At 36.8% G+C, this 10,876-nt stretch overlaps 1 protein-coding gene across 1 annotated transcript in view; it reads right to left on the bottom strand.

Moving 5' to 3' along the window:
• Positions 1 to 4,432: 4,432 nt before the first annotated feature.
• LOC111059596 (hemicentin-1) overlaps positions 4,433 to 10,876 on the bottom strand; it is a 434,222-nt gene continuing 427,778 nt past the window's right edge. The window contains exons 7-8 of the mRNA XM_039435906.1: positions 6,773 to 6,916; positions 4,433 to 4,871 (exon numbers count right to left, since the gene is read on the bottom strand). Coding sequence (XP_039291840.1) covers positions 4,765 to 4,871; positions 6,773 to 6,916 — 251 coding nt within the window. The 3' untranslated portion in view covers positions 4,433 to 4,764. The remainder of the gene's footprint in view (positions 4,872 to 6,772; positions 6,917 to 10,876) is intronic.

The following is a 10,876-nucleotide window of genomic DNA, read 5'->3' as shown; positions in this document are numbered from 1 at the left end:
ATACATTGGAGCTCAATGTGTTTCCTTTAAGCTGCAACCCATTGCTGTTTAGAAGATACAAAAGAGCATCTGTTGCTTATGAGAAGATAATATATTAAAGATCCCTGTGTTTCTTTTCGGATGCTACACGTTGCTTTTGAGAGGATACAAAAGAGCATCTGTCGCTTATGAGAAGATAATATATTAAAGATCCCTGTGTTTCTTTTCGGATGCTACACGTTGCTTTTGAGAGGATACAAGAGAGCCTCTGTTGCTTATGGAAAGATACATTGAAGCTTCTTGTGTATATTTTCGGATGCAACACGTTGCTTTTGAGAAGATTCAAGAGAGCATCTGTCGCTTATGAGAAGATAATATATTGAAGCTCATTGTGTATCTTTTCGGATGCTACACGTTGCTTTTGAGTAGATACAAAAGAGCATCTGTTGCTTATGGAGAGATACATTGAAGCTCCTTGTGTTTTTTCCGGATACATCACGTTGCTTTTGAGAGGATACAAAAGAACATCTGTTGCTTATGGAAATATACATTGACGCTCATTGTGTTTCTTTTAAGATGCAACACGTTGCTTTTGAGTAGATAAAAAAGAGCATCTGTCGCTTATGAGAAGATAATATATTAAAGATCCCTGTGTTTCTTTTCAGATGCTACACGTTGCTTTTGAGAGGATACAAAAGACCATCTGTTGCTTATGGAAAGATACATTAGAGCTCATTGTGTTTCTTTCAAGATGCAACCCATTGCTGTTTAGTAGATACAAAAGAGTATCAGTTGCTTATGGAAAGATACATTAGAGCTCCTTGTGTATCTTTTCGGATGCAACACGTTGATTTCAAGTAGATACAAAAGAGCATCTGTTGCTTATGGAAAGATACATTAGAGCTCCTTGTGTTTCTTTTAAGATGCAACACGTTGCTTTTGAGAAGATACATAAGAGTATCAGTTGCTTATGGAAGATACATTGAAGCTCATTGTGTTTCTTTCAAGATGCAACCCATTGCTGTTTAGTAGATACAAAAGAGCATCTGTTGCCTATGAAAAGATACATTAAAGCTCCTTGTGTATTTTCCGGATGCAACACGTTGCTTTTGAGATGATACAAAGGAGCATCTGTTGTTTCTGGAAAGATACATTAGAGCTCCTTGTGTATCTTTTCGGATGCAACACGTTGCTTTTGAGTAGATACAAAAGAGCATCTGTTGCTTATGAAAAGATACATTGAAGCTCCTTTTTATACTTGAAGGAAGCTTCCTCCATCTAGGGATCTAGGGTTTCTGAAGCCTGATGTTTTTTGGAAAGACGTGAATATTACCCCGCGGACCATACCTTGCCTATATAATTATTATGCTGTTTCAAAGGCATGGAAGCAAAGCTACGGGACTTGTACTGTAATATCTAGGCTACACCTCTTGGTCTCCAGACAAATTTATCACTTTTCTTAACATATTGAAACATTGATTCAACAACATTTAACACCAAAACACCAATGATAACATTTTTTTCTTGTTAGAATTTTGTCTCTTCCTTTACTCGTTGTTCTGTCAAGCCATCTAGCCATAGATAAAAAATAGCATAAGAAGATATCCCATGGTAAAGGTCGTTCATGCCCAAAGTTACTCGTTAACTCAAGCCGATTACTGTCGTCTACTGTCATAGCCACCTCTAATACAAGGCCCCGGCTTACGATATTGCAACGTCGTAGTGTAGGCCTAGAATATAATAAACTAGCCGTCAGACTCGCTTCGCTCGCCATATCCGTCTAGCCAGGGGGCTCCGCCCCCTGGACCCCCGACTGGATCGTCCAGAAATGAGGTCAGCAGGCTCGCTTCGCTCGCCTGCATTTTTCAATTGAGTATTTTTATCATATGTTAGGACAATCCAGTCGGGGGTCCAGACTAAACGTCTAGCTAAACGGATATGGCGAGCGAAGCGAGCCTGACGGCTAGTAATATAATATTCCCAGGATTGAAGTAGCAGTGCCCAATCAATTTTTCCGCGATGCATTTAAATCTTCAACTTGGTGCCAACCTAACAAAGTCAACTCAACTCAATGCCAACCTGACAAAATTATTAATTTAGTTGCCAGTTAACAACTGTTTCGAGGAGGTACTCTATCTAGATTATAGTTCTAAAGTAACATAGTATGATATGGAAATTTCAATTATAATTAAGAGATTGGGAGAAGAAGAATATACATGCTAAAAGACGAACTTTAAACCCTTAAAAACCTCCCTTACAGTTAAAATATTGCCAAAAGATTTCTTAGTGCGCCTCTAAAGGGCCAACTGAACATACCTACCAAATTTGAACGTTTTTGGTCCGGTAGATTTTTAGTTCTGCGATTGTGTGAGTGAGTGAGTGAGTGAGTCAGTCAGTCAGTCAGTCAGTCAGTGAGTGAGTGCCATTTCGCTTTTATATATATAGATGATTGGTGAAAAAGATCAGCTGGTATTTTTTTAATTTTTTTCATCAATCATGTATTAGGGTCTAGGCCTACACTACGACGTTGCAATATCGTAGGCCGGGGTCTTGTATGAGAGGTGGCTATGCTACTGTCTATTATTAGTGTGTTGTTGGGAGTGTAAGAGTGTGAGAAGGGCACAATATGAGAGACTACCAGCGTCACATAGCTTCACCAAAAACAACTACTAGGACTATCGGCTTCAGTTATCACTCACATTTGCAACATAGACACCCTATACACTGTCTATTATTAGTGTGTTGTTGGGAGTGTAAGAGTGTGAGAAGGGCACAATATGAGAGACTACCAGCGTCACATAGCTTCACCAAAAACAACTACTAGGACTATCGGCTTCAGTTATCACTCACATTTGCAACATAGACACCCTATACACTGTCTATTATTAGTGTGTTGTTGGGAGTGTAAGAGTGTGAGAAGGGCACAATATGAGAGACTACCAGCGTCACATAGCTTCACCAAAAACAACTACTAGGACTATCGGCTTCAGTTATCACTCACATTTGCAACATAGACACCTATACACTGTCTATTATTAGTGTGTTGTTGGGAGTGTAAGAGTGTAAGAAGGGCACAGTATGAGAGACTACCAGCGTCACATAGCTTCACCAAAAACAACTACTAGGACTATCGGCTTCAGTTAACACTCACATTTGCAACATAGACACCCTATACACTGTCTATTATTAGTGTGTTGTTGGGAGTGTAAGAGTGTGAGAAGGGCACAATATGAGAGACTACCAGCGTCACATAGCTTCACCAAAAACAACTACTAGGACTATCGGCTTCAGTTATCACTCACATTTGCAACATAGACACCCTATACACTGTCTATTATTAGTGTGTTGTTGGGAGTGTAAGAGTGTAAGAAGGGCACAGTATGAGAGACTACCAGCGTCACATAGCTTCACCAAAAACAACTACTAGGACTATCGGCTTCAGTTAACACTCACATTTGCAACATAGACACCCTATACACTGTCTATTATTAGTGTGTTGTTGGGAGTGTAAGAGTGTAAGAAGGGCACAGTATGAGAGACTACCAGCGTCACATAGCTTCACCAAAAACAACTACTAGGACTATCGGCTTCAGTTAACACTCACATTTGCAACATAGACACCCTATACACTGTCTATTATTAGTGTGTGTTGGGAGTGTAAGAGTGTAAGAAGGGCACAGTATGAGAGACTACCAGCGTCACATAGCTTCACCAAAAACAACTACTAGGACTATCGGCTTCAGTTATCACTCACATTTGCAACATAGACACCCTATACACTGTCTATTATTAGTGTGTTGTTGGGAGTGTAAGAGTGTAAGAAGGGCACAGTATGAGAGACTACCAGCGTCACATAGCTTCACCAAAAACAACTACTAGGACTATCGGCTTCAGTTAACACTCACATTTGCAACATAACGGTCCAACACCATGGCATATCACTACACATGATACAGTATCAACACAATATGATACAGTATCATCTCAACTTTATGAACATTACCATAATTTGATACAAAACTTCCAATCTTTGAATGAGTTTCACAAACCATGGCATAGGCTATCATCTTATATGCTATCACCACAAAATGATACAGTATCATCACAATATGCTACAGTATCATCTCAACATGAAACCCAACACCATAATTTGATACAGAACTTCTTAACTTTGTATATAGATTGTACAAATCATGGCATATCTTCTTATGCTATCTTTTCTCTAAGGTATCTCCATCACCTTGATTGATAGAGTATCACAACAAATGACACATTATCACCACAATATGATACAGTATTATCTCAAATTGATACACAACACCATAATTTGATACATAACCTCCTAACTTTGAATGAATTCTACAAACCATTGCATGTCTTCTTATGCTATCATTTCTCTCTATGGTATCACCTCAATATGATACAGTTCCATCTCAATATGATACAGTATCACAACACATGATACAGTATTAACAAAATATGATACACAACACCATAATTTGATACAGAACTTCTCAACTTTGAATGAATTGTACAAACCATGGCATATCTTCTCTACCTTTTTTCTAAGGTATACACATCACCTTAAATGATACAGTATCACAACAAACGATACAGTATCACCACAATATGATACAGTATCATCTCAACTTGATACACAACACCATTAATTGATACAGAACTTCCCAACTTTGAATGGATTGTACAAACCGTGACATATCTTCTTATCTTTTTTTCTTGGTTGTATTGCTCTGTCTAACAGAGACAGAGACAGAGCAGGGTGAATCAGCTGATCATAATCACAGATGACGCAATGAAGAGTGTGAGAGTGAGAGCGACCAGCCTGTAGCCAGCGCTATGCTCTCCATGCTGCATAGCGGCAGGATGCTCACCTGATACAGAAACGAACAAATTGATAAATTGGCAACATGAATTTTCTATCCCCTACGTTTATAAGCCAGGTCTTTTTTTTATTATATTTTAGATTGTGACTAAGGTAATGCTTCTGAAGACCCGCTGTTACAATAAAACAGAATAAAAATCTATTGTATTGCAATGTAGGCCTATCACCAACAATCGAAAGTGCATGGTGAACAATTGTCAGCTGATAGGTTGTGTTGTTCTGAGATGACATAGCTCCAAAAAGCTACTAGTGTATTTTTCGAATGCAACATGTTGCTTTCGAGAAGATACAAAAGAGCATCTGTTGCTTATGGAAAGATACATTAGAGCTCCTTGTATTTCTTTTCGAGTGCAACACGTTGCTTTTGAGAAGATACATAAGAGCATCTGTTGCTTATAGAAAGATACATTAAAACTCCTTGTATCTTTTCGGATGCAACATGTTGCTTTTGAGGAGATACAAGAGAGCATCTGTTGCTTATGGGAAGATACATTGAAGCTCCTTGTGTTTATTTTCGGATGCAACACGTTGCTTTTGAGAAAATACAAAATAGCATCTGTCGCTTATGGAAAGATACATTAAAGCTCCTTGTATCTTTTCGGATTCAGAATAAAACACAGTGATAATAGTACTCTAAATTCTGAAATAAACAATAAATATTTATTATCATTATTTGAATAATAATTTCTAATAGGCCCGCGTATGATGAATTTTCTTTTTCATATTTCAAATAGCCTATTCCGCTGGTTTTAAATTATTATATATATGTTGTAAAGTCTTTGCTGCCAGCCTGAACGACTAATTAATAATCTAGTAATATTAATATTGTATAAAATACTTCCTACTTTATTCCTCCTTCCTTTCAGTTCTTAATTAACTCCTTATTTACCATGCTTATAATAATGTTATTTATTAACTCTATTACTTTTATTTCTGATTATTATGTTCTTTTTTATTTTCTCATTATTATTGTAATTCCTTTTTTTTTCATTTCTTGTATTCACGATAAATAGCCTAATTTTATTTTATTTGTACTTTATTTTAATTTAAAGTTGTGAAAATTTTGTTTTGATATGGCACCTGCTGAAAAACCCATGGGTTTAGCAGGACCCAACATTGTAAAAAATTATTTACCAATAAAATTGATTGAAATTGAAATTGAATGCAACACGTTGCTTTTGAGAAGATACATAAGAGCATCTGTTGCTTATGGGAAGATACATTAAAGCTCCTTGTATCTTTTCGGATGCAACACGTTGCTTTTGAGAAGATACATAAGAGCATCTGTTGCTTATGGGAAGATATATTAAAGCTCCCTGTGTATCTTTTCGGATGCAACACGTTGCTTTTGACAAGATACAAAAGAGCATCTGTAGCTTATGGAAAGATACATTTTCAAAAATGTTGGATGTTTTTGAACGGGTAGTATTGTAGTCTAGTGGACCTCAGCCAATAGGCAAAGCTACCGGACCCGGACTATTCTTCAATGATTGATTCTATAAGTACATCATCAAAATGACAGGGAGAGAAAAAATAAGGTAACCTTGTGCTATTCCTCTCCCAAATTTTGGTAGAGAGTTAGTGGGGAGGATATTTTTAATATTCTTTCCGAAGAATGGACATTGATATGTCCAAAGCTCCGCCAATTTATGTACATGCATAACAATATAATTATTATCTATAGTTATTATAAATTACAAATTGCTTTTCATATCATATACAGTTCAATAATTATTTTCTTAGTCTATATCATGTAAATTCATCTATAATTTTGATGTATTGTAAGCTATTGTATATAAGTGTATAAGACAGTATATATTGTGATCTACATAAATAAAGTACTCAATCAATCAATCAAATACCTTTAATCCATTCAAATTATGTACATACCATTGAGTACATGCACGTAGACTGATGCAGGTTTGGCATTGGATGGGACACATGTGTAGTTCCCCGAATCTGTCAATGATGCTTTCGTCACAAGCAGTTTACTAGTTGTTCCAGCTTCCGTCTTCTCAGTCTCCAGGGATATTCCTGCAAATCAAACATTTTCAATAAATTTTTGTGAAGTGAAAAACTGCAAGATTCAACCTATTTCGGACAAAATGTAAATTCCCATGGCTTTTGTTGGTGGGGAGTCCCTTGCGGGAAGGTCACACCTCGCCTGAATATATTAGTTAAGCCATAGAGAAACAATAGCTTAAGTACAGATGTGTGGAGAAGCCAGTCTATTGCTGTATTTCCATTAAGGTCTATAGTTCCAATCAGGTACTTGTAGATGAGAATACTGCGTGAGGTCTACTGTTCACAGAACTACTAGTATAAAAGGAAAAAGGAGCCTCCTTCATACGCCAATATTGGTGTAAAAATCAGACTATAGAATTATTCATCATAAATCAGCTGACAAGTGATTACACAGATGTGTGGAGAAGCCAGTCTATTGCTGTATTTCCATAAGGTCTATAGTTACAATCAGGTACTTGTGGATGAGAATACTGCGTGAGGTCTACTGTTCAAAGAACTACTAGTAATCATTGCGTCATACAACCTGATCGCTCATCGGACGACACCATTACACATAGACTGAAGTCTTAAGGCTCATTTTCGGCTCAATTAGGCTTAACCATAGAGAAACAATAGCGTAAGTGGATATCCCATGGTATAGGGCGTTTATGTCGCAACTTTTACTGTTATCTCAAGCTGATAGTCCACATAGTTCTTTCCTGTGAAGCTTTATGACGCTGGTGGTCTCTCATATTGTGCCGTTCACACACTCTTACCTGGTCAAAACAGTAGAATTCGACAATAATCGACAGGAGCCTAATCAGCTTGAGATAACAGTAAAAGTTACGACACAAACGCTCTATACCATGGGATATCTACTTACGCTATTGTTTCTCTATGGTTAAGCCTAATTGAGCTGAAAATGAGCCTTAAGACTTAAGTCTATGTGTAATGGTGTCGTCCGATGAGCGATCAGGTTGTATGACGCAATGATTACTAGTAGTTCTGTGAACAGTAGACAGTAGTCCCTGTGAACAGGGACCGATATCTGGAGTACAAAAGCATAAAAAATGTATTATGGAAGAAGAAATTATAATAAAATTCATACAGAAATGTTCTATCTAATCACAGTGAATTGAGATTAATTTCCAAAGGGAAGGCAGAAATTTTCCTCACAAAGGCCCAGTTGCACAAAAGCAGGTTAGATTTTAATCCTGATTAACTTCACGTGAACCAAATCAGAGAAGATCATTTCAAAATATGGATCTACTGGAATTAACCATGATTGAAAATAACCTGATTTTATTGCAACCGGCACTAAGTACCTGATTGAATGATTACAAAAGTTCAACAGCTGAGTCATAATTTTGACACAGTCCCACACACATGAACTCGCTCACTCACTTCCATCACCAACAGACGACGAAATAATCATTATCAGCTGTTTTTCTAAGGATGATTGATAATTATCCTTTTAATGTCCTTCAGGGATGAGACCTAGTTCAATCGAATTGTTATATTATAAACCTACTAGTAGTTCTGTGAACAGTAGACCTCACGCAGTATTCTCATCCACAAGTACCTGATTGAAACTAAAGACCTTATGAAAATACAGCAATGGACTGGCTTCTCCACACATCTGTGTAATCACTTATCAGCTGATTTATGATGAATCATTCTATAGTCTGATTTTTACTCCAATATTGGCGTATGAAGGTGGCTCCTGTTTCCTTTTATACTAGTAGTTCTGTGAACAGTAGACCTCACGCAGTATTCTCATCCACAAGTACCTGATTGAAACTATAGACCTTATGGAAATACAGCAATAGACTGGCTTCTACACACATCTGTGTAATCACTTGTCAGCTGATTTATGATGAATAATTCTATAGTCTGATTTTTACTCCAATATTGGCGCATGAAGGTGGCTTCTTTTCCCTTAAATATTATCCTTGAAATGCAAAATTTCCAAAAACCTAGTATATACGTCGACGCGCAATTTGAAAAGGAACATACCTGTCAAATTTCATGAAAATCTATTACCGCGTTTCGCCGTAAATGCGCAACATTTAAACATTAAGAAAAATGCCAAACCGTCGTCTTGAATCTTAGACCTCACTTCGCTCGGTCAATTGAATTTCGATAATTGAACACAAAATAAAATTAAGAGAAAATAGTGTAAAGCTCCAGCTATTTTGAATTATTTAGGAATGTTTAATTTTGTCAAGGAAACCCGTTTCTAATTATGGAAATGAGGGAATAAAGATTATCATGAAACCTGCGACTACGCCCCGTTTCGGAAGCCAATTTTCTGACTACAGCTGTTTAAAGTTTAGAACTTGGCTAAATCACGAGCTCGGAAACCGCCCTCAATGTTTCTCGTGGTCATTCTTTACATATCCTATTATATTAAGCGAGCAATTTCTGTATATCTGTTTATATTTTTATTTTTATCTGGTTATCTGTTTATTTATGTTCAACGGATCTCGAAAACGGCTCTAACGATTTACACGAAATTTGAAACATAGTAGATTTATGATATAAAGATTCTTGAATGAAAAAGACTAAGAAATTGTCAAAAAACCACTGATTTATTGATAATTAGAAAGGCCAGCTTAAATATGAATTTCGGGGATGCGATATTTTGATTTTCCACAGAATCACTCGCTCACTTTTATCATCCACAGATGAGACGATAGTCTCAGCTGTTCCAGCCAAGGATGAATTATCCTTTTAATGTCGTTCAGCGAGTTTTCCCAGGGATGAGACCTAGTGCAATCGAATCTTTATATATCTTTATATATATATATCACTTTTTGTATAGTTGAGAAGTTGATATTGTGGTAATTATTCATATTGAATGAAAAAGACTAAGAAATTGTCAAAAAACCACTGATTTATTGATAATTAGAAAGACCGGTTTCGGTTATTACACCATTGTCAATCTCTGATGAACTAAAACTAAATACAAGAGCAGCAGAATTCATACTAGTAGGCGAGTAGGCCAACTGCTATTGGTCGAGGGCATGAACGCCTGTCATTGGCCTAGCTAGACAGTCTCCTCCCCCTCAACGGTGTGACAGAATCGCCATGATAAAATTTTTATTATCATGGCGATTCTGTTGCTTAAGCCACCATTGTGTCACACCGTTGAGTGGGAGGAGACTGTCTAGCTAGGCCAATGGCAGGCGTTCATGCCCTCGACCAATAGCAGTACTCGCCTACTAGTATAAATTCTGCTGCTCTTGTATTTAGTTTTAGTTCATCAGAGATTGACAATGGTGTAATAACCGAAACCGGTCTTTCTAACTATCAATAAATCAGTGTTTTTTGACAATTTCTTAGTCTTTTTCATTCAATATGAATAATTACCACGATATCAACTTCTCAACTACACAAAAAGTGAAAAAAATATATATATAAAGATTCGATTGCACTAGGTCTCATCCCTGGGAAAACTCGCTGAACGACATTAAAAGGATAATTCATCCTTGGCTGGAACAGTTGAGACTTTCGTCTTATCTGTGGATGATAAAAAGTTTGAATGTTCAGATGTTTATAAGTTGCGCATTTACAGCGAAACGCGGTAATAGATTTTCATGAAATTTGACTGGTATGTTCCTTTTATAATTGCGCGTCGACGTATATACAAGGTTTTTGGAAATTTTTTATTTAAAGGATAATATTAAAGGAAAAAGGAGCCTCCTTCATACGCCAATATTAGAGTAAAAATCAGACTATAGAATTATTCATCATAAATCAGCTGACAAGTGATTACACAGATGTGTGGAGAAGTCAGTCTATTACTGTATTTCCATAAGGTCTACAGTTTCAATCAGGTACTTGTGGATGAGAGTACTGCGTGAGGTCTACTGTTCACAGAACTACTAGTATAAAAGGAAAAAGGAGCCTCCTTCATACGCCAATATTAGAGTAAAAATCAGACTATAGAATTATTAATCATGAATCAGCTGACAAGTGATTACACAG

This window comes from Nilaparvata lugens, chromosome 9 (assembly GCF_014356525.2).
Source record: "Nilaparvata lugens isolate BPH chromosome 9, ASM1435652v1, whole genome shotgun sequence".
Lineage (NCBI taxonomy): Eukaryota > Metazoa > Arthropoda > Insecta > Hemiptera > Delphacidae > Nilaparvata > Nilaparvata lugens.
This window is presented reverse-complemented; position numbering and strand designations above follow the sequence as displayed.